The sequence below is a fragment of the Numida meleagris genome, chromosome 4, assembly GCF_002078875.1.
Source record: "Numida meleagris isolate 19003 breed g44 Domestic line chromosome 4, NumMel1.0, whole genome shotgun sequence".
Classification (NCBI taxonomy): Eukaryota; Metazoa; Chordata; class Aves; order Galliformes; family Numididae; genus Numida; species Numida meleagris.
In genome coordinates this window covers 85,793,582-85,818,454 of record NC_034412.1, presented here as the reverse complement: position 1 = coordinate 85,818,454, position 24,873 = coordinate 85,793,582, and the positions used below count along the sequence as shown (strand labels likewise).

General features: G+C 39.9%; 1 protein-coding gene across 2 annotated transcripts in view; it reads right to left on the bottom strand.

The window, feature by feature from the left end:
• EVC (EvC ciliary complex subunit 1) overlaps positions 1 to 24,873 on the bottom strand; it is a 54,696-nt gene that overhangs the window by 14,452 nt on the left and 15,371 nt on the right. For both annotated transcript variants that reach the window (XM_021393984.1, XM_021393983.1), the window contains exons 9-12: positions 24,611 to 24,827; positions 20,895 to 21,043; positions 16,728 to 16,826; positions 4,917 to 5,129 (exon numbers count right to left, since the gene is read on the bottom strand). In XM_021393984.1, coding sequence (XP_021249659.1) covers positions 4,917 to 5,129; positions 16,728 to 16,826; positions 20,895 to 21,043; positions 24,611 to 24,827 — 678 coding nt within the window. The remainder of the gene's footprint in view (positions 1 to 4,916; positions 5,130 to 16,727; positions 16,827 to 20,894; positions 21,044 to 24,610; positions 24,828 to 24,873) is intronic.

Below are 24,873 nucleotides of genomic sequence, written 5' to 3'. Positions count from 1 at the left end.
TACATTTCAGGCTACACTGGCAGCTGAGTGTAAGCAGGTTACTTGCAGACATATGCAGAGCCCTAAATTAAATATAATACTCAAGCTCTCTGACAGCTTCACTTCATGTCCTAGCCTCACTCACAACATGAGGGAGTAAATTTTATATTATTGTAGACAGCAAGATTTCACCAGATCAATACATGTAGCAAAACACTAGGTGTGCAGCCCCTCTTAGTGCAAGGAATTAGGAGTGGTCTTGGGCCTTCATATTGGATTAGATAGTCTTTTCCTTGGGAAGCAGCAATCTGTGCAGGAGAAGGTTTATCTGTGAACACTGAATTAACTCCCCAGGGAAGTGCAGAACATCAGAAACCGCATAATCTCTGGCTTTAAAAGAAAAAGTGTATTTCTTTCTTTCTTGGATAGTGCATTCTCTGCGCCATACTCAGCAGTTCATACAACTGAGCCCCCTCCATGCAGAAAAACTTACCAGAGCACATTCTCCTGTGCAAGATGCCTGGGAAAGATGGGCTGGCAGTCTGTGTTACAGATGGAAATAGCATGAGAGATGCAGCACAGCAGTGCAGAGTGCTCCTGGTTGCTCTCACAAGGAGCTGCAAGATGTGCCCGGGCAGTCAGACCTCAACTGATTTGAGCCTGGGTCATTCCTAAAATCAAAGAGCCCATTCGAGCTCTGACTGCATACTGCAAACGACAAATTAAGGTCTACCATGTCTCCAGGTATCATCATATTTTATATAATCAGATATAAAATATTTCCTCAAAATAATAGCTGTATTAGTGTTTCCCTTTAGCAGCTCTGTGGATATATCTTCCTAGTGCTTCACACCTCTCTGCACATGTCCATTAAAAGTTTTGGTTAACCAACCTGAGTCATTGCACTGTGCGTTTTATTGTCTCTTTCAGCAGTTAAAAGGGCTGAAAAAGACTTCTTAACTTTCTGCAGGAGTGTACTCTATAAGAGACTGCCTATGGCTCAGATGTGGCTTCCCATTGTTTTTGGAGACTTGCTTACTCTTCCAGAAGTTGTTCTTTAGGGCCTGCTCTCTAACAGCGTGCAGATGTGGGTCCCCAAGTTACAGAAGACAGGAGAAGTTTTCTGGATTTGTAGATGATACGATATTGCAGTACAGAAACAAAAACGTAACACCTCTGCTGCTGCTGGTATATCTTATCCAAAAAGGCACTCAGAATGATAACAAAGACAGGGACTGTAGTAGGAATTGCAAAAGAAATAGGATAGTTCTGCAATGGAGAACGTAGACTTTCTTATAAAGGAATACTAAATCAGTGTTCTGCTTCTAAAAGGTCATAAGGAAGATGTTGGCCGTGAGCCAGCAGTGTGCCCTATATCTACTGGGCAAGAGTCAAGCAGATGAGGCTGGACTACCTTCAGCGGTGTCCAGTGACAGGACAAAGGACTAAGGGCACAAACTGGAACACAGGAAGGGCCATCTGAACATGAGAAAGAACTTATTTACTGTGAAGGTGACAGTGCACACGTTGCTCAGAGAGGTGGTGGAGTCTCCTTCTCTGGAAGTATTGAAAACCCACGTGGACACCTACCTGTGTGAGCTACTGTAGGGAACCTGCTTTAGCAGGGGTTTGGACTAGATGATCCCCAGAGGTCCATTCCAACCCCCACAATTCTGTGATTCTGTGACTAATCAGGAGCAGGAAAAGAACAGTGTATGTTTTATTGGAAGTAGCACGTCAGCTGCTCAATGGGATAGACCTGGAGAGCTGGGTATTTTCTATCCCCAAAACAGTAAAAAAATTCACACATGCAGGCACACGTGCTACACTAAAGATCCCCTGGGAATCTTAATTTGAGGCTGCTGGCTTCTGACTTAAAAATAGCAGAACTGAGACAACTATTTCATCAAGCAAGAAGAAAAGGTGATTTGATGCACTGCACTGCTCTTCCAGTGCCAGGACAACTTACCAGCAGCCTTTCAAAGCTTTCTTTATCTTTACGTCGCTTTGAGACCCAACACCATTAGACAGGATTCCTGTACCTGTACCACAGTTTCTCCTCCACACCTCTATGTCTTGGTGTTGTCAGCACTGAGTGGAGAATCAAAATGGCCCCTAGAAAGTCCATCTGGGCTGACTGTAGCACAAGGCAGCTCTCAGCTCTCCCTGACCTGGCATCCCACAACACTTTCTTTCCCATCCCAACAATTGTCCACTAGAATATGATTCCAAAATACTGTTAAAGAATGACAGATTAATAAAGACTGGAGAAAATGACCGTGCTGCACAGTCAGTGGATGGAAAACAGCTGGGCTCTCTGATTCCTAAGCTTCATTTAACCAGTAAAACCAAGGACAAAATCATGTTAAATAGGGAAGTAAAGCTCCGTGGAATGTTTGGTTATTTGAAAAGATGAACCATTCCTATCACTATGAAATAAATTAGTATCTGAAAAACAAAGAGAAAGCAATAAAAAAGCACCCCGTGTCAAAGCTGATAAGCAGCTACTGATTGGCCTCTGTAGGTGCCAAGCAATGATGTGGGAATGGATGGAGAACTCCTCACCCCATTTTGTCTGTAAGTTTCTCAGTGTTTTGTCTCCTGGCAACAAGGCCATTATAAAACCTTCTGGAGCAGAGCTAACATTAAGCATTACTCTTTGGCAATAAATACGTGGAATATGCCTTTGGTAGGTAATGAAACCCATCAAATACTTTGAGTTAGATCTCAGATACAACAGTAAATTAGATCCAAGTAAGCTCACTTTCTTGTGCAGGTCTCTGACATTTTTAGCACAGATTGTTCAGGAAATCGAAGGAAAGCAATTTCTTTCTAACAGCCTGTAGATGGTGTGTGATGCACGCTGAATGCCAAGCAAGTACCTACCCTATTGCAGCAGCCTGCTCTGAGTAACAGATGGCAGTGCTCTTCCAGGGAAATCACGAGGCAGGAGATATGTGGGAAAATGTTCACGATTTATTTTCGTTAGTCAATTATTTCTATTTGCCTAGCTCATATTCTCAAGCTTATAAGGCAAAAGTTAAATAAGAAACTGAATTTTTCTTTTCAAGCATAAAAGAGATTCTGTTTTCCCAAAGGTCATCAGATTCCAGATATGTATAAATGTATAAAGATAATCTCAAAACAAATGTAGTTCAGGTAAATGGGAAAAATGTCTTTTTGAGCCACCTTGGAAAGCTTAAATAACCTGGTGAAAACCCTTCTGGTGCTAGGCTTCCTAAGTCCATAAAGACTATGCAATTCTTTACTGTAGTACATTTGTCAAAAGGCAAATGAGACATATTGCTTGCTGGAAAATACCTGATACATTATAATGGCCTGTCAATATAAATGTTGATTTATGGATCTTCAGTCATCAGCAATGCAACATCTGTGGAATCTCCCAAATGTCATAATCACCTGTCACAAATGTCTGATCTCTCCTTTTATAAAGGTGGAAACCAAGTGCTTTTTTCCGTAGGATACGGGTGTCAACTCACTGTTTAAATGCACGTGTCGCTGTGTTCATACTAGGAAAGAGTCAAAAAATGCATTTTGCATTTAAATGTTAATTGTGTGACACACTAGCTTATACAGGAAAATATGTCAGCCTAGCCTTGATGGAGTAGCTGTTTCCCTACACACTCTCTTTAGAGATACAACAGTCTTTCTTCCAGTTTAGTTCAATCTACTTCTAAAAAAAACACATGTGTAAGTGAAAAAAAACTTCTTACTTAAACTCTTCTTGAAGAATCACACATTTTCCCAGTAGGAGAACTCTTCTAGAAATTCATCACACAGAATCACTTATCCATAGGAAAGCCCTATCTGTTGATCACATAATTTTTATGTTGAAGAATGCCCAGCTACATTGCTGGTGACCCAGAGACCAATGTGAATGCTATGTCCTTATTTAGGTGAATTCCTTTATAGCTCAGTAATTACTGTTAATGATGTCAGTAAATTCTTTTTTTTTTTTGCCTTGCTAGGAAGCCATCTGCTTTATATTATGAATGCTACAGTACACTGAAAATATGGAAAGTCAACTTTTAAATCTAAATATCCTATCCTTGGCTATTGCTGGAACATTTGAATTCGAATATAATAAATTAATCATACAAAGCTGTCCCAGAAATTATTTTCCATCACCTGGCTGCTGGAAATGAACTAATCCTTTTAATCTCTCGAGAAACAATCCTAGGGCATTAGTTCCTCCACTCAGTCTTCGTACATACTGTGTCCAATGATAGTACTGGAGGAATGCATACAGAGTCTTTGGAATAAGCTCCAGACTTGAGATCTACCCCTCTGTGACGTTTATCCGAGCTGTTAAACTGTATCCCCTCTGGCCCTGAGCAATGTCTGATGTTCAGTGGGTCTGCAGAAGGACCAGAGCAGAGGAGCCCTAACAGTGATTTATTTCTGTTGCTTTTCTCCTCTGGTCTCAGTGTCTTCTATGTGCTAGGCACAAACAGAACAAAAAATATGGATATGTGTTTCTTCACCCCATCAGAGTAAAAAGAATATGTTTTACGTAGAATGTTTTTCATGTATTTCTAGTGACTATAGTATTAATACATAGAAATGATTAAGAAGCATGTATGTAAGAAGCACCTAATGCTTCCTTTCCTGTAAACAGATTAAGGTTTTATTTTTGAACTGCTTCTGTAGATGTTGAAGAGTTGAGGACACTGTGAAATCAGACAGAAGACTTGCCAAAAATGTTTATGTGCTGACAAAGCTGTCAAACACTGTGGACAGATGTTCAGTAATTATTCTCTGACTCCTCTATGTGAGTCTACACGCACAGCATATATATGCACTCCATACAGCAGTTCAGACTGTCCATCTTGAGTCTGGTTCTGGGCTGTGCATTTATATACAGGTAATGTCTTTACATATCCCTGTTTTTAGACACTAGGGTCCTAGGGTCCTACCTTTTTTTCTTGCAGTAGCTGTTCCTGGAAAAGCTTCCAGCGTTTCTGGCGGTGGCTGTCCCACTTCTCCAGCTGAGGGACCACATTCTCCTGCCAGTCCTCTTTCAGAAGTTCACATTCTCTCACAGAGAGGCCGGTCACAACAGGCAATGTTTGAAGAAACAGCTCATTCACCAACTCTGCCAAAGCATGGGAAGCTTTAGAATACAGCTCCTACCAGGGGGATAAAAAGGGACAAAGTGAGACAGGTGAGAAAGCAAACCTCATGGCCCTTTGCAGCTATTTCACTGTATGCTGTGTGATGCCAGTGAGAGAGTCATGCTTCAGTTAATGTATTGGACCAGTGACACCTAGAGATAAAATCCAAAGCCAGTAACACTTGAGTTAGAGCAGATTTTGTAGATGAAGCCTGTAACAACATAGATGTTTTGGTTTAAAGTGTACAAGAGTATTTAAAATGCCATAGTGGCATTAGCATGAGATTCTGAATCCTAACTGCTGTCCACCTGCAACTGCAAAGCAAATAATACCGTGTTCTACCGGCTGTAGTGATATGTTGTAAAATTCACTTATTTTTCCAGTTTGAGTGGAAAGAACCTTATGTAGCATGACAAATTTTAGGCATGTTTTTAAAGGTGCTGACACAAATGAATGAAGGCAACAAGTAAGGACAAGTTAAAAGGGACAGTATAGCACTTAGATAAAATTGACACTAGTCATGTTAGTAGTTATTGCTCCAAAATATGACTCTCTTCAATGCCTTCTGGAAGGACTGAATTATTCAAATCCATCCTGATGCGGAACAGCTTCAAGCCTAGGAAAACAAACATCTTCTGGTGGTTCTATTAAAACTGTTCTCATGTGAGTGGTTTTCAATTGCTGAGGCTGCGTCATTTGCAAGAAGAGTTTGGGTGATTTAGTCAGATGGTATCCAAGCTACTAAACCTTTTCAAAACCTGTAATTTCAATGTCAAATACACAGTGACATGACATGAGCTGTGTTTGCAAACTTGCTAGAAGTTTGAGGTAATCCCTGAGGAGAATAACTGAGTGCAGGTAGCTTTCCTTAGAGGAAGAGAGAAAACAAAGATATGGAAAGGTCACATAAACACTGCAGCACTCCAGCAGGATGAAGGGCTGGTTTTGTGTGACTCCAACATCATCACACCAATCAAAAAGGCTTTACTGTCTGCGTGTTTTTGCTTTCATTGTAAATCACTCAGCCCTCTTGAAAGCACTAACATTTATTCCTTTTCTTTTAAAATACAGCTAATATTTTTAAAACTCTTTCCAGCATTTCTGTTGGAAAAACAAGTACTTCAAGCCTTCTGGCTGTTGTCTTCCTTCAGGTATGGGTTTAATCACAATCTCTTAAGTGATCAAAATCCAGAATCTCTCAATAGAAGCACAGACGTTTTTATCTAAATGTCAAAAACATTTGTCTATGGCTCATACACATAAAAATGTCAAGTGAACTTATCTGTTTTTGGGTGGCACAGTGATATAGCGCGCTATTCTGTAAGAACCCTTCCCAACTCTTAGATGTGGTATCATAAAAACAAAATTAGAAGAAAAAAAGAAAGATGATAAATTTACAAAGTCAGGTACTCAGAAACAAATAACGAACACAATTTAGGCTGCACGTAAGATCTGGCTCTGTGCATATGCCCCCATACTGATAAATTTTGAGTTCACATACCATTTTCACAGGATCTTTATCCATTCAGTGTTTAGGTTTATCAATACTCACCAAGTGGGCAGATTTTAAGAAGAAAATATTTTGTATTTCTCATTTAATGTCAAATATGCAAGATGTGCACTGAATACAAAATTATTATTTTCCTCCTGTGATGTAGGATGCTAATCACCATATTAATGAGCTGTTTCACAAACAATAAATAGCTTAGCTCAACAGCTCCCTGCAGCAAACTCCTCTTATAGATAAAATCAAGATGCAACATTATCAAAAGTGTACACTACACCTTCAAGATTAGCTGTCTTCATTTCTTCCATTCTCTTACCTGTTACAAGCATGCAGCATTTTCAGAATCCAGCTCCCACTAACTTTGTTTAATCTCAAAGTGTTCAGAATCCTTTCACATTGGGCTACTGGCTTCAGGAATTGTGTCCTGGCCAGAACTGCCAGACAGCGACACACCAACTGGATATCTCATTTCTGGTAACACTTCTCTAATTTCTCACTACTGCTCACAACCTTGATGTGACAGAATCATTAGGACAACATCTGAACAGTGACTTTTTTCTCCATGCAGAGCCTTTTCTTACTAGGAAATGGTCTGGATGGCAGGGCTGTATTGTGTGGCAAAGACTGTGTGGATGCATTGGAAACTTGGTCTCAAGGTGTGTCTGGCAGCACAGGAACAGGGCAGTGGAAAGTCAATGTTAAGTGACCATTCTGCAATAAACTAAAAGTGGTTTTAAAGAAATTGTATTCCAAAGACTTTTGAACAGCTGCCTGCCAATGCCTACTGTGCAGGTACTGACCATAGCTTCATCTGCTCTGCTATCTTTCCCAGATTAAATAACTAGACCAGGCACTGGGAAACACTGAAAAGTGGAACAAAATCTACCCCATGCTTCCTAAATTATTTGTTGAAATGTGCCCCATCAGAAGGGAAGTGCCTTGGGCTGTATACATCACTGCAGGGACAATTGGCTGCACAGGTAAATTCTGTCCCAAAGGAAGGATCTCTCTTCCTTAATTATTATAGTTACAGTTCCTGTTATAATAAGAAGTAGGATTTATACTGTCTTAATAAACTGTTTTGTTGTGGACCTGGCTTATCTTGTCAACACTAATGCTAAATGGTTTGAGTTCTCTCTGCTGCTATTTCTTTATTTTGAAATTCAAGCCTCTAAATCCTGGGATTAAACACAAACTCAAAGATTCCATGTTTCTAATCTCTGTATGCTATACCACATTTAAAAAACTATTGCTCTGTCACTGCAAACTGTCTCTTCTCTGAGCTTTTCTAGCCTTTCCATACAAGCTAATTCTTCTGCCTCTACTAGGTACTCCTGGATATAAGAAATTCTCTTGGGTCTAAAACAGTTCAGAGTCTAGAGGAGTCTGTGGCATTTCTATTACAATCTCAAAAGATCTGAGGCAAGATGTTAAGGAACTTGATTCTTAAGCAAACAGAGTTTCACCTATGGCAACTAAATCACTTTACAACATACTTTGCTTCAGAACTGATAGCATTTGCTTGGCATGCTGACAACCCTATACTATTATTTACTAGGAAATCTTTTGCACAGAACCTAAAGAAGGTATTTTATTACTTGTTGTTATGCTATTTTGTCTAACAACAAATTGAACAACATTCTGCTTCCACTCCCCACACATTCAAATTATAATGCATACTTACCATTGGTGCTACCAGAGTGGGTACAGAGTTAACCCAGGAAAAATGTGACTCTCTTTCAATCACAAGTGCTTAATCATTTGCAAAATACTTTACAGCCCTCTGTTCAAATTGATGTGAAAGGACAAGAAAATGGGACTAAAAATCCAGGAACATCAACAATCCCTTTAGAAATGACGATGCTGGGCGAAAATATGGAAGGCGAGCAGGACTGAGCGTACTACTTTTCATCTCCTAGATGCTGCAAACAGGCAAAGCAACAGGAATCCTGTTCAAGTGTTGTTAAGCCCCTAAAAGAGTGATTTTCAACAGTAGGGAACGCTCTAACTACTATTATAAATTCTGCTCTGTTCAGGCCACAAATCCTGCGCTTACTGGTCTCAGCTGCAGCCCAGGATCACAACATAAACCACCATCAGTGCTATCATAATACTAACTTCTTCTCAGCTGGTCACTGGGTTCTTTAGCCCGAACATATAATACTAAGAATATTACAATCCGTGAAGTCAGTGCAACACTAACAGTACAGTGTGCTCAGCATGGAGAACATACACGTACAATGTGATGTCTACGCTGTTTAACACTGCGCTTGCAGAAACAGGGTGGAATAGCCTTGTAAGGTTTGTTAGGGAAAATGATAAAGTCTCCATTCAGGAAAAAAATGCAAGTGTAACTGAATTCTACCAGTGCGACTCAAGAATCAGAATCACAGAATGGCTTGGGTTGGAAGGGACGTTTAAACCCATCCAGTTCCAATCCCTTGTTGTGGACAGGGATGGCACCCACTAGGTCAAGCTGCCCAGGAAAAGAAAATAGTTCAAGCTAAGAAAATAGTTCAAAATCATTTGTACTCAAAGGAAAGTACTCAATATGAAACAGCAGTAAGTCTGTCCATAAACAAGGATAGTGTGATACATATTATAAAGCCTATTTTCTACAAGCAAATAATGAAACTGTTAAGAAATCCTATTGCTTCCAATACCTTATTTTTGGACACCTACAGAATAGTTTCTATGAACTTACTGATATGTCATCTCTTGCTTGTAGAACTTTCACTTAATGAAATTTATTCAAATTGATTCCATTAATAGAATAGCTGATTGCAACAGTGAATGAACCTGTTTGTAGTACCTGGCAGTCAATCTGAAAGCTTTTCAAAAAATCTCCAGAGAAACTCATCAAGCATAAAGAAATACAACGGGGCATACGCAGAAGTAAAATGGTCTCAGATTAAAATGCTGAATGCATCTGAATTTCAAACAAGGCAATAAATATAGAATTTTGTCAAAAACCAAGGGAAATACACAGTTTATCAGATTTCACTGTAGATCCAAAGAACGATATTAATGCTTTCCCTCAAAACCAAATGATTAAATGGTTCCTACATGCAGATGAGAATAAAGTGAATAATGACATTGTGAAGTAGGAAAATATATTTAGAAAGGCTGGTTGAACTATATTTTAAATGCCAGCCACTCTCTATATATTATCTCCAGAAGGCAATGGCATAGTTATTTGTTAACTTGTAACAGTTACTTGTTAACTTTGGATACAATAGCATTTCATTAAAATAATTAAAATTTCTAGTCAAGCTGTAGAGCACTTCTGCATCACCAGAAGTCCAAAGGCTAAGATACTTGTTAAGGGGCCATATTGCGTCTTATTAAGGAAAGAAATTCAGCAGATCATACATCCTACAATAATTTCAATGTTCTTGGACACCACTGGTCACTAGAAGATACTTCACATCATAAGCTCAGGTTAGATGGGGAAAAGTTGACTGTATGCATTTCTTCCTCTATTTCATAAGAATTCCAGAATGATAACTGCAAACTGAATTCAATAACCTCCTTTTAAGCACGCTGATACCAGCAGAACACAATGGTATTGAAGTCATTCTTAGTACAAGCTAATAAAAAAAAAGAAAATTTTTTATTTCTATGCATTAAAAATGGAGGTTCATTGAAATTAGTTTTTCCCCCTCACTGGCTCTCGTTTCAACCTTCACCTTCTGTACTGTTCTCCCTTTTTAGAAATGTGCTTCTCAGATAAGGGGATATCCTTTAAAAGCTACTAGAAAACAGTGAATTCACACAGAGATACGCAATAAGGCAAGAAGTAAACTTCATAATGAAGCTTATTCACATCACGTAACCTGTATTTCACAACAGCACATACATTCACAGTGAATGTATATGAATACCAACAAACAGGCTGAATTTCTTCAGCTTACTGCTGACATTCACACTGGAACAGGTTGCCCAAGGAAGTTTTGGATACCTCATCCCTGGATGTATTCAAGACAAGGCTGGACATGGCTTTGTGCAGCCTGGTCTAGCGGTTGGCAACCCTGGACTCAGCAGGGGGGTTAAAACTCGATGATCTTTGAGGTCCTTTTCAACCCAGGCCATTCTATGATTCTATGACATTTGATTGAGGCCAGTCAATCATTTTAGGCACACAGAATGACTCAGGTCACTTGGTGATGAGATTGGAAAGGCCAAGAAGGATACTAAGACTCCTGTCAAGGTTATAGGTAGTATACAACTACAGAACCATAAACTTCATATAAGCTTTAGTAGCGGCCAATCAATGAAACGTTTGGATGTGATTCTACAAATACAACAAATGTTTCCCGAAACTGTAACTGAATGTGCAAATGTAGTAGTAGAATTAAGGACCTCAAAGCTTTACTTGAAATGACTAAATTTAATGAGACCCCAAATTCAGAATTAGACTGAGCTCATGTGGCACGAGTTTCATATTTTATCTCCTAAATCACACTGTTTTTCAAACTTTCTGGGTTAAATCATAGAGCAAAATTTTCAGAAGTAAGCATTTGAGTTGCAGGTCTCTTGATCAGAATTTCCCTCTGAGACAAGATGTGGGTGGCTCATCTTGAAAAGCAGCTAGCTCTGGATAGAAAGACATGCCATCCACTCTGTGAAAAGCATCCCTAACCATATCTCATGCTAATGAAATTACATAAGGAAAGTAATGAAAGAGTTAAGTCACTAAGAACCTGAAGTTACAATTTTGACAAAGATAATTTTCTCCCTTTTATTAACTGAGGAAAAGGAATCAAATACTTTGCTTCAACCTCACATTCATGTTTATCCATTCATAAAATGTTTATTGCTTTGCCTGTTGATAATGCTCAATACTTAATAGCTTTTAATCTAAATTCTTATGCTTTTCTATGTTCTGTCAAGTCAAATGAAATGACATTTTGGTGAACTGCTATCAGCAAAAAGGAATTACAAATGACAGTAAGTTGTGTTTTTTTTTTACAGTTTTGATTTTAAAGCTGAGGAAAAATAATTATCTTATCAGGGACTATGTAATTTTTGGCTGTTAACTGATTTCCTTTTGTGTAATTGGCGTGTCTGTTTTCTTAATAATGAGCTGTTAACCATTAACCTCTTCTCACTTCTCCTTTCCCTGCTGAAATAAGCAGGTAGTTCACACACACACACAAAAACAACAACAAAACAAATTAAACCCAAAACAATAATCTAGATAAAGAAAAAATTAAAAGTTGGTTAATATCTGATAGGCTAAATTTGAGACAGACTTGCAAGGAGTTAGCCATTCATCTTGACAAGAGATCAGGAGAAACAGAATAACACATAAAGGGGTTGGGGGATGGGGAGGCTTTCATTGCCACAGGAAAGAAAATTTCAGTTTAAACCTTGCAACTCAAATAGCTACTCAAGCCAATACAAAACTGTTACTGCAACAGAGTATCCTCTGTATGGGATAAAACCAAAGGCTACATTTACTGTAAATATTAGGCTGAGCCTTTCAGTTAGCTTTGACGCAATTCCTTCTTCAATTATGACACACTGTGAATTAAAATCACTCATCACCAGTGCTCAACTTGGACTGTAAAAATCCTTACAGAGCCTCTGCCTACTCACTACAAGACTACTCACCTACAGTGCACTATTTTAATTCACTAATATGGTTAAAAAGTCCTATGCAATCTTCTCAATACAACGCCTTCATTCACTTTAGGCATCAACAGATTCCACTAACCTTGGTTAAATCATTTTAATTGATTTATTCATGTGTTGATAAAACAAACCTACTCAATTATTCTTTGCAAACACAGTAAGCTTCCAGATCACTGTGTTTTTATATATTTATTCACCAATCTGAATAATTCCTTGATGTACTGTAACACTACAGGCTACATTATTGCTAGAAGGCTATATAAATCTCAGTGAACTCACATTTAAAAGGCAAAAAAGAGAAAAGAAATGGCAGAGTTTTGAACAGGGCTTAGAAGAACATTGTGAGAACAAGATAAGGATATTCTCCCACAAAGGAATGGCAAATACAGCGAGGTGACATATTTTCTTCTGTCCCTAGGATATTCACTGGTTCCCTACTTTGTTATATGCTGACCTTTTCCCTACATTCTAATATCACCTCTTGCATGGAGGTTATTTTTCTACTTATTCAAGTAACTAAGTCTGTCATGTTTGCTTCCCTGCTTGCTTATACTAGGACAAATCAAGGTGACTCTGCTGAAATAAATCAAGTCATACTAGTGCACAACTGAAGGAAGAAAGAACCTAAGCTAAGGGCTATTTAACTTGGGTAGGTGGGAAGCCTAATAACCTTGTGCAGCTTTGCAAGGCTAATTTTTATGTGCAACAGAATAAAAATTAGGAATAACTAAATATTTAGCTACTTCTAGTTATTTCCATTCTGACTGTGTTTACAAAGGTATGAATGAATTTTTCTGAAATTGTCTTGCAGTCTTTGGATGCTTTGTGGACCATTGGTTGAGGAATATTTATATATGTAAGTGAGAAGCATGACAAGCGTGTCTAGTTTGTCTAGATATAGAGAATATCACTCAGTTTTTCAGTAATATTACTAGGCTTCAGTTTCTACTGGTATGACAAAAAGCAACTAAAAAGAAATCTCTGCTAAGAAAATGACTACCAGTTAAACTACAAGTCTTCTGGAACTCCAACAATAAGCTCTGCAGTGTTAGTAGGTGTGCCCAAATCAGCTGGCACTACAAACTAGCTGGTTCAAACCCAACTGGGATACAGGGCTTGCAGCACTGGGCTGAATATCACCTTGGGAGAGTTGTTGGTAGCCAGCTCGTTAGTCTAATGACTGCTTGCTCAGGTCTACTTCATCTGCAGTCACATCACTGCACTGCGGAGTACCTCAAATTTCTCTTGCCTTCACCACTGGAAGCAGTAACTTCTCCCTCCAGAAAGCTGGAGAAACTACGGAAAGATGTGAAGCCCTGCTGTCCAGGGAAAGGATTGTCCAAGGAGTAGTTTTGCTCTGAAAGTGTGCTGAAACAGATGAAGACTGAAAAGCATTGTGGTTGTGAGATGCAATTCACGTATGGAATGGATAATCTCCGGAACAATCACGGATCAGTTAAAGGTCAGCCAGGGGATCAGGCCCAGTCACTATGGGTTCGTGAATGGTAGATCCTGTTTGACAAACCTGATTTTGTTCTATGACATGGTGACCTGCTTAGTGGATGAAGGTAAGGCTGCTGATGTGGACTGCAGTAAAGCATTTGACACTGTCCCCCACAGCCTCCTTGTGGAGAAGCTGGCTGCCCATGGTTTGGATGCGCATATGCTCTGCTGGGTGAAACACTGGCTGGATGGCTGGGCCCAGAGAGTTGTAGTCAATGGAGTTAAATCCAGTTGGCAGCCAGTCACGAGCGGTGTCCCCCAGGGCTTGGTGCTGAGGCCTCTTCTATTCACATCTTTATCAATGATCTTGATGAGGGGATCAAGTGTACCCTCAGTAAGTTTGCAGACGACACCAAATTGGGAGGGCGTGTTGATCTGCTGGAGGGTAGAAAGGCTTTACAGAGGGACCTGGATAGACTGGATGGATGGGCCAAGGTAAACCGTATGAGTTTCAACAGGGCCAAGTGTCCGGTCCTGCACTTTGGTCACAGCAACCCCAGGCAACCCTACAGGCTTGGGGAGGAGTGGCTGGAAAGCTGCCTGACAGAAATGGACCTTGGTGTGCTGATGGACTGTTGGCTGAATGTGAGCCAGCAGTGTGCCCAGGTGGCCAAGAGGGCCAATGGCATCCTGGCTTGTATCAGGAATGGTGTGGTGAGCAGGACTAGGGAAGTAATCCTGCCCCTGTACTCAGCATTGGCGAGGCCCCACCTCGAGTACTGTGTTCAGTTTTGGGCGCTTCAGTACAGAAAGGACATTGAGGTGCTGGAGCAGGTCCAAAGAAGGGCAGCAAGGCTTGTGAAGGGCTTGGAGAATATGCCCTACGAGGAATGATTAAAAGATCTGGGGCTGTTTAGTCTGGGGAAGAGGAGGCTGAGGGGAGACCTCATTGCTCTCTTCAAATACCTGAAAGGTGATTGCAGTGAGAGTGGGGTTGGTCTCTTCTCCATGGTGACAGGACAAGGGGAAATGGCCTCAAGTTGCTCCAAGGGAGGTTTAGGTTGGATATCAGGAAAACCTTCTTTACAGAAAGGGTAGTTAATCACTGGAACAGGCTCCCCAGGGAGGTGGTTGAGTCACCATCCCTGAATGTGTTTAAAAACCGTTTGGATGTGGTGCTTGGGGACATGATTTAGTGGTGGGTTGTTAGAGTAGTATGGTTAGGTTGTGGTTGGACGTGATGATCTTGAAGGTCTTTTCCAACCTGAGCAATTCTATGATTCTATGATTCTATGAATTCCTTCCCTCAATAACAAACCTATGTTTGCTTTTTTTGTCCTGACAAAATGTTTAACTACTGCACTTCCCTCAGCTGTAGAAGTCAGAACAGTTCCATTTATCTACAGTAGGGTTATACTTTCTCTTCTTTCTAGCTTATGCTGCTTATAAGGTGTACTGAGAAGAAGTCTGCAGTATCTGTATTTAGGGCTAAGGGGGTAATAAGTGCAGTTGTTAATTATGTAAAATGTGACAATAAAAATGTTTCATAATAAATGTTTTATTGGAAATTAAGATTTGTGGACTCTCATCCAATGGATGCCAGCTGGGTTACTTTACTTACTGTAGTTTTTCATGTCTGGTAGCGTTTGTATGGGTCTAAGAATGAGAGCAGACGTAATATGGAATATAATGACTTTGAGTGAATTGGTGGAGTTTATGCTTATACAGCTCTCCTGGCAACTTGGCAATTCTAGAAACACTTAATTCACCTAAATCAATTTTTCTTTAATGGAAAAGAAAATTTACCTAGCACACTGTTGAAAGAAGTAGGATTTTCAGTCTGATTACAATGTCACTAAAGCAGAACACACAACAAAAGAAAGCAATATAATTTCACAAATGAAGTGAAACTATGCAGGGGAAAAAGTGTTTGGTCTCCAGAGACTTCATGTGAAATGAAAAAGGGGCTTGAGTCACTAACTCTGGAGAATCGAGCATGCACAGTAACTTCAGCAGACATGCTGACCTTCCTTAAGTAGTATCGTACAATTAATTTTTTCTGATTTGTGGCCATAGCCCCCCAAGCAAACGTTACCTTTCTTCAAAGCAGTAGTCTTTCTTAAGCATCCTGTTGCTTGCTTGCAGAATTACATAAAACTGTGCTAAAATTGTTTATTTGTTCCTAATACAATGACATTTTTTTTCAGCTGAATTTTAAAAAGTTCATGTGGACCAGCACTAATTAAGATTGTGTGGGTATCTTATCTTGATGTGCTGGAGAGAACAAGTTTCCATAACACCCTGATCTGGTCGTAATTAATCATGACAAGGATCCTGCAGAGCTAAAAGTGATTAGTTTCAGCCTAATTAAAGGTCACTGCCATCTACACTTTTGGTCTTCATCAGATAGATCAAGTTATCTTATTTTTCAGTGCAGACAGAAAATAATTAAAGATGACGTAAAAGCATGATGCATCTGCGTTTTTTTCCAAATCAGTAAGATTAAGAAGTGTAAAAATATTACTTATACCACAGACTTGAACATGTTTCAGGGAACTAACTAGTGTCAAAATAATTTCTTTGAGAGGAAAAGAGATGAGAACACTATTTTGGGACATGCAGAGAAGTTAACTAAGAATAGTATTATCGTACCATGGTGAGCAGGAGATAATTATGGTACATAAATGAAGTCTCTCTCCTAGCAGTAATGCCAGATTTTGTATACGCTAAACATTATTACAACCTTGTCAGCCACCCAGACAGCACATCTTGAAAGATCATGTAGATATTTTCTAACTAACATGAGTTTAAGAAAAATACTGTGTTGAGAAGATAATGGAAAAGGCAAGTTATTGTGGAAAACTGTCAATTCAGTTTCCTGGGACAGCCATGATCTTTGGTGCAATTCTCCAGTCCCGACCCTAAGGCCTCACATTGTGTCGTGGGGCTAGAGGATGTTCAGTATTATATATATGCTTTACTTATATACATTACATATATATAATATATATCACTAGAGATGGTACCTTGTAGAGCTCGACAACAGCCTCTGCACTTTCACAGTCATCTTCCTCCTCCAGCTGCCATTGTGCCTGCCAATGCTTCTCTAACAGATTATGGTAAGCCTGAGAGAGACACAACAAATATATTTAAATAGCTGGAAATGCTGTTTAGATAGCTTCTTGTGACTCTCTCCCTACTCTTCCCCAGACCTCTCATATGTACCTTCACAATAATAAGTGTTCATGTAGAACCATGCCTCAGAGGGACATGAAACTTGTCTTCCTGCCTTAATATGGGCGTATTCAGTTTTGAGTATGAAACTCTACAGCCTCAGCAGTTTGGGATACCTAATACTGGAAAACATCTGAAATGATCTGATTTGCATACTGCTTGCCTCTGTACAAGTTATCACTTCATCACAGACAGGTCTAAGGAGCAAAATAACCAACACAGACATTGAGCAGATTGCAATACTAAAGGGCTGCAACATTATTAGACACATGTGGACAATGGGGCTGCAGAGGAACAATGATCAGTACGTAGGGCAACATTCTTGCTGCTCTTTCTCTTGTTCGCATGTTGCGTTTTTCTTGTGTTTTGTTCTTGTGGCTTTTTTTGTTAAATCATCCTTGAGACCATTCCCCCTTTGTCCTCATATTTCTTAACTCTTATTTCTTTAGACAACTACTGCAGTATATGATATTAATGGCTTGCATATACAAGTTAATTTATCCCATTAAGCCTGAATAAACTAAGTCAGGACACAGTCAATTTCTATCTTTCTATCAGACTATAATTTTAAAAAAAAACAATAAAAAGTCACCTATGTCCCAACCCTATAATTTTTGTGTTAGAATTCACTATTTTTGATTGCAAGACCTCTACACTAGACTTTCAAAATGAAAAATGCAGCTGAACAGAGTTCACATCAAAGACCTGGTAAAGTGACGAAGGAGAAACTCCATCTAACTGGACTGTCATTCATAACTGGAAGTTGTATATCTACTGAGGGCTGAGCAAGACTGGGTTACTGCAACTGGCACCTTTTGCTTTGTGTGCTTCAATAGATCATTCTTACATTCTCAGCCAATTAAAAAAAAAAAAAATGTTCCCTTTCCAGTGGAAACATAGTTGAAGGAGACAAAAGAATGTAAGAACTCTAACCTTTATAATCTATATCAACATGTGTTCAGAAGAAACCAATGTGAAGAAAGTTCATTGTAAAATCCATCTCCCTAATTGACAACCACTTAAAATACAGCAGAAAGGTCAGTTACTGTGCAAGCTACGACCATGATGGTATGAGGCCCTTGGTGGGGTGGAGTGGGAAAGGCAGAGAAGAAAGTGCATTTGATGGATATGGCTTTGGAATCATGGTGAGGATTCAGGCCAACATGTTCAATGTCAGACTATCTGAACTCTGGGTTTAAAATAGCACTGCAAGGCTAAGGGGATTGTTTACACAAAATAATTATTGGGATGTTTAAGTCAAATCAGGGAGCTACATATAGCCGTCGTGGTTAACGGCTCTATGTCCAAGTGGAGACTGGTGATGAGTGGCATTCCTCAGGGATCACTCTTGGGACCGGTGTTATTCAAGACCTTTGTAGGTGACATGGACAGTGGGATCGAGTGCACCCTCTGCAAGTTTGCAGATGACACCAAGCTGAGTGGTGCAGTTGACACACTAGAGGGAAGGGATGCTATCCAGAGAGACCTGGACAGGCTTGAGAGGTGGACTCATGAAGTTCAACAAGGCCAAGTGCATGGTCCTGTGTGTGGGTCAGGGCAATCCCAAGCACAGATACAGGTTGGGCAGAGAATGTCTTGAAAGCAGCCCTGAGGAAAAGGATTTGGGAGTGTCGATTGTTGAGAGATTCAACATGAGCCAGCAATGTGCGCTTGCAGCCCAGAAAGCCAACCATATCCTGAGTAGCATCAAGAGAGGTGTGACCAGCAAGTTGAGGGAGGTGATTCTGCCCCTCTGCTCTCTGAGACCTCACTTGGAGTACTGCATCCACTTCTGGAGCCCCCAACACAAGGAGGACATGGAATTGTTGGAGCAGGTCCAGAGGAGGGCCACAAAGATGGTCAGAGGGCTGGAGCACCTCCCCTATGAGGACAGGCTGAGAGCTCGGGCTCTTCAGCCTGGAGAAGAGAAGACTCCAGGGGCACCTTATAGCTGCCTTCCAGCACCTGACGGGGGCCTACAGGAAAGCTGGGGAGGGACTCTTCATAAAGGAATCTAGTGACAGGAAGTGGGGAAATGGTTTTAAACTGGAAGAGGGTAGATTTAGACTAGATATTAGAAAGAAATTCTTTACTGTGAGGGTGGTGAGACACTGGAACAGGTTGCCCAGCAAGGCTGTGAATGCACCCTCCCTGGAAGTATTCCAGGCCAGGCCGGATGGGGCTTTGAGCAACCTGGTCTAGAGGGAAGTGTCCCTGCCTACAGCAGGGGGGTTGGAAGTATAGATGAGCTTAAAGGTCTCTTCCAACCCAAACCATTCTATGACTCTATATGTATTTTTCTTACTGTCCTAAGAGTCTATGGACTCAAGGCCCACTGTTTTAGGACAAAACAGTCTCTCTACTGTGGCAGTAGAAAGGCTTACATTTCTGTCCTTTATTATTTTCACAGAGTTATTTCCTAACATTAAGAACTATGTTCTGTTCTGCAGCATAAAGAACAAATTGTCACTTCTGCCCATTTCTTCTCAGTCTGTCATGAACAGTTCATTACTCTATATTTTATCCAAGAGTAATTGCTAGTTTTCTAAGGCATGCAAAATAGAGTATTTCCTGCACAAAGTAGTGTGGCTGTAACTTTCTAGGGAAGAGATCTTGACACAATTTCTAAGCCTAGTTTAACAAAGTTGGGAAGTGTTGGGGAATTACGTATGCATAGCAAATACATTCATAATTGCTCAATAGCTACAAAAATGTGTGGTAGAATTATTAGTCTCAAGTTATGAAAAGACAATGAAGTAAAATGTGCTTTAGTATTTTAAAGTGACTCAAATCTTCTGTTTGTTCAGATATGATAGTAAAAGGAGTTTTGAGGAGAACTATGCCAGGCAGGTGTGGCATACAAGAACAGTAACAGAATTATCTAATTCATACAGTATAATTAAAGAACTTGGCCTGCAGTACAAGATTGCATTGTTGAGATTAACAAAGTTTGACAGTTTGCTACAGTTGGAATCTGAATCTTCTCCTATAGCAATTTATCTAAGTTATTAGATTTCATCAAAAGATTCATTAATTTCATCAAAAATCATAGATTTCATTAATGCTGCTGGAAATAACCACTTTAACCTTAAATAATTTCTCTTCATGAAAACTGAGGATTGATTTTTTTTCTTCTTAATAACTTGGCTCTGTGGTTTTCAGCAGTTATAGAAGTTTTGCAGCTCTCAGCATTTTACAGCTGAGAATTCTGATTTTATATACATTCTGAACAATAACAATAGAGGTCTGTGGAAAATATGGCCAAGAAAACATTACATTAGTCACCATGTACCATATTAAATTATCTATTGCAAACCTCTTATAAGGTATCCTGCCAGCGTTCATAATGAGTTTTCCCTCTGCCTATGTGAAATTTAACAGTCTTTAGAGTCTCTGTAATTTCACTCATAGAAAGGTTCAATTTAATCAGTGCAGCTTGCTTTACTCTATAATGTAGGCCAGATATTTTCAGCCAGAGATTTCCTATATTGAACCAAACACAAAGTATCTAAGTAAAGGATGTTTTGTATGAAACATGCAATCTAGAATTAATCTACCCTAGCATTTGGTTCCAATGTGAAAATTCCAGCACTGGAAGAAAACCCAAGGCAAGCCTAGACATAAAGATGTCTGACACTTTCCTGCCTGTGCTGATGGTTCACAGGAGAACCTAAAAACTCTGATTTTATGGAATTGAGAGAAATCTGAAGCATGTTTTGCCTTGAAAAATCATAGAATTGCGGAATCCTTAGAGTTGGAAGGGACCTCTGAAGGGCCATCTAGTCCAACTCCCCTGCAATGAACAGGGACACCACAGCTAGATCAGGCTGTCCAGAGCCTTATCCAGCCTTGCCTTGAAAGTCTCCAGGGACAGGGCATCAACTACATCTCTGGGCAACCTGTTCCAGTGCCTCACCACCCTCACTGTAAGAGATAATGGAATGTTTGTATGTGCACACCTTAAGAAAATCATTTAAATCTCCAATATGAAAAACTTCACTGAGGAGATTCCCTTGTTCAGCTTTCTGTCTGTGTTTTAAGTCTTCTCTCTTCTTTGCATGGCACTCCAGTCGTTTCAGGATGAGGTCTTTACTTTGCTGGATGCATTCTGGAACATGAAATACAAATGATTAGATACTGTAACTCCACAGGGAGAAAGTAGCATCTGCTACTGTCGTACAACATAAGCTCACAGAAATCTGTTAGTGAACAAAACAGGCAAGGAATTACCACACAGAATTTCAAACCTGTTTCTTACTATGAAAATCTTTTCAGATGCAAACTTTTGGCCACATAAATCTATCCTTTTTTTTTAATCTACTATCCTGCACTCTCACATTCACTAGTACTGCTTTAGCGTAGGTGGTGAGTTCAGTTCAAGAAACAGATTCCTACCTGCAGCACCCTTGCCAAACCTCCCCCTCCTGCTTTAGGGAAGTCCAGAAATGGCTCATTACCTAACTGCAGATAAGCAAATGCTACTTCAAGGACAACAGCAGCAACATATGGTAAGGAAAACAGGTCCAGAGGAGCTTCAGTTCCTGTTAGTTTGAACAGGGATGCCAGGTATATCAGGCTTCCAAAGCAACTTTTTCAAGAACCTGCAAACATTGTCAAGGTTCCTCTGGTTTTGCATGAATACTGTGAAATATCTGGGACCCAGTTCTTCCTTCTTTCATCCTTCCTCTTGCTTTAAGTGATTTACAAATTCATAAGTCTACCTGAACCCCATCCTACAGAGTAGAATTGATGCTTTTGGGGTTTTCTCAATATTTCACGTCACATTGCCTGTCCTCCTAGGAATCTTCATTTCCCCTACACACTCTGTCCCAGATCAGTAATTCACCCTGGACACATGTAGATAAATGGGAATGCAAAAGAAGAGTAAGATGTGGTTGATTTAACTGAGATAAATTATTTTGTGGAGAATCATAGATTCATGGGATCATTGAGGTTGAAAAAGACCCTTAAGATTTCCAAGCCCAACTATCACCCAACATTACCAGGCCCACCACTAAACCATGACCCATCCACATGTTTCATAAATACCTCCAGGGATGGCAGCACCACCACCTTCCTTGGGCAGCCTGTTTCAATGCCTAACCACTCTTTCTGTGACTAAATTCTTCTTGACATCTAATCTAATCCTTTGACCTGAGAAAAGAGACAGACACCCACCTCACTAAAACCTCATTTCAGGTAGTTGTGAAGAGCAATGAGGTCTCCCCTCAGCCTCCTTTTCTCAAGACTAAACATCCACAGTCCCCTCACCTGCTCCTCACTGTGCACGCTACTTTCTCCATGTTCATTTATCATACATGTCCACAGACTGATGGCTCACTGACAAAACATTTGAAAGTGCACTGAAAATACAGGAAAGCCTCCAACAAAAATGTCCCCTGAACAAATGTTGCAATCATTATTTTTAAACACCACTTGCTTCTTTCAACTTTCCTGTTTGTTTCCTAGGAGCAATGCTTCTCACTGGCTCTGTGTTTCACTTGTGAATTATAGGTACAGTATAACTGATGTATTAAGGAGCTCATACCCAAGGTCAACTCTCCAGAGATTTTTTTCTTAAGCACATTTCACTTGTACGTGAAATTAGGATGTTGTGAACTAATGCCCTTCTGCATATTTAAAACTGTTACTATAAATGCTGAGTTTACATAAAATCAAGGCCTTGACAGAGTTTTCTGCTTTGGAACAAGAGAAACAATGCAAAATGGGGGGAAAAATAGGCACAGATATTAGCTCATTTTTAAGGGAAGTTAGTGCCTGGACATACGCAAAGACTATGAACTAGGCATGCCAGTTCTAGAAGTAAATATCCATGAAATAACGTGCGATGACACACAGGCTGAAAGAGCTGAGGCTGTTCAGCCTGGAGAAGAGATGGCTCTGGTGAGACCTGAAAGCGGCCTTTCAATTATCTAAAGGGGGGCTATAAGAAAGAAGGGAACAGACTCTTTAGCCATGTCTGTTGGGATAGGACAGGAGGAAATAGTTTCAAACTGAAAGAGGGGAGACTTAAATTGGATGTCAGGGGAAAGTTTTTTACTGAGTGAGTTGCTGGATCAGGTTGCCCAGAGAGGCCGTGGATGCCTCATCCCTGGAGCTGTTTAATGCCAGGTGGGATGAGGCCTGGGAAATCTGATATAGTACTTAATTTAGTGTTTGGCAACACTGCCTGTGGCAGGAGGGTTAGGACTTGATGATCCTTGAAGTCCCTTTCAACCCAAGCCATTCTATGATTCTATGATGAAGTTTTTTTACTATAAGGGTGGTGAGGCACTGGAACAGGTTGCCAAGAGTGATGGTAGATGCCCCATCCTCAGAGACATTCAGGGTCAGGCTGGACCAGGCTCTGAGCAACCTGATCTACCTGTATATGTCCCTCTTCACTGCAGGGCACAATTTCACATACAGGCTTAGTAATAATGATCAGCAGCACTGCAGCAAGAATATACTGCAACAAGAATATATATATTCTCACCAATCTCTAACCCTGAAGCTGCTTCAGAAGGACAGTTTTCTCTAAGTATGCTCATGAGTAGAAGAAATGGTTCTGGAAAAAAAGTACTTCTCACTATACTTTTTTTGACTGAATGCATACCAAAATTTTCCATGAGTGCTGACGGGAAACTGTAAGCCCTTCATACAGCACCTATTAGAGAAGTCAGGGGTAGATTTCTAAAGAAGGTGAATGTTAGGCGTATGGGAACTGTTAGGTCACAGCCTGAACCAGTGATTGAGCATGTGGCGAAGAGGCGTGGCTAGCCCTAGGAGCACAGGTGCAAGCAATTCACCTGTTCAAATGGAAAGGGTGGACCCAGGGCCACCCTTAAGATCTGGCAGGCAGAATGGGAAGATTTCTACTTGGAGATTGCATCCTGTGGGAATTTTCAGCAAGTGTTTGCCTTCAGAAAAGGGTAAGCTATTATTTTCTTATCACTGGCTTATGACTAATACCTTTCACAGGTCATCTAAAACATCTTAAGGAGACAATTTCATACCCTGCCTGATACATTAGATAACATCTGCAGTGAAACAGGGAAAAACTTTAAGTCAGTTAGCTTAGACTTCATTAATATTATATAACCTATAGCTAGGCAGTCTAAAAAGGTGAACAGGGAAGAAGAAAAGATTTTTTTAAATATCTTAGATGTTAAAAGAGAAGATTTCTGAACATCATAGCTGTTAACGTTACCTTTTCCCAAGAGTGACAATGCAACTATATTTTTTGGGCACCTCTTCTACGTGCCAGTAATTGATTGTAAGACAACATTTTTCACATCAGCAACTGGTACTACCCTTAATATTAGCCAATATCACCAACAACGTCAAGTACATAAAGAATAAATGAAGAAATCTTAAAACTACTTGCAGCATATGTGACTCTACTTCAAATTTCAAAACAATGAAAAAAGGTACAGATTATATGACCTGTAGAGTAAGTTCAAAATAGTGCTATTAACAAGATCAGGAAGGCTTAAAGCCAATGTTCCTATTCTAAGTGTCCAGCCTTCACAAGGATAGTGTTTTTGGCCAATTCATCAACACACTTAAAACAGAGGCATATAGGACTAAAGCCATAATTTTTGTACTAATTAATACAACTAAGAGAATTCATACTTAAATTAGTTAAACCACAACCTACTGTCTAAGTACTCACCATTAGTGAAATGTGCCAATTGCTCCCAGAAGGCCTTGTGAAGGTCTGTTAAAAGTTCTTCTTTTTGTCGAACTGAGAGTTTATTCTTTACAGTTAAATGGTCCAGAATATTTGATAGAATATTCAGTCTACACCTGCACTCTTCTGGTATACAGGACTTCAGTGAATCAATCATTTTCACCATAAGCTCCCAGTTAAATAACCTTTCCTGAATGTCCTACAACAAACAAAAAATCCTGCTTAGAAACTAAGAATCTTTGGTC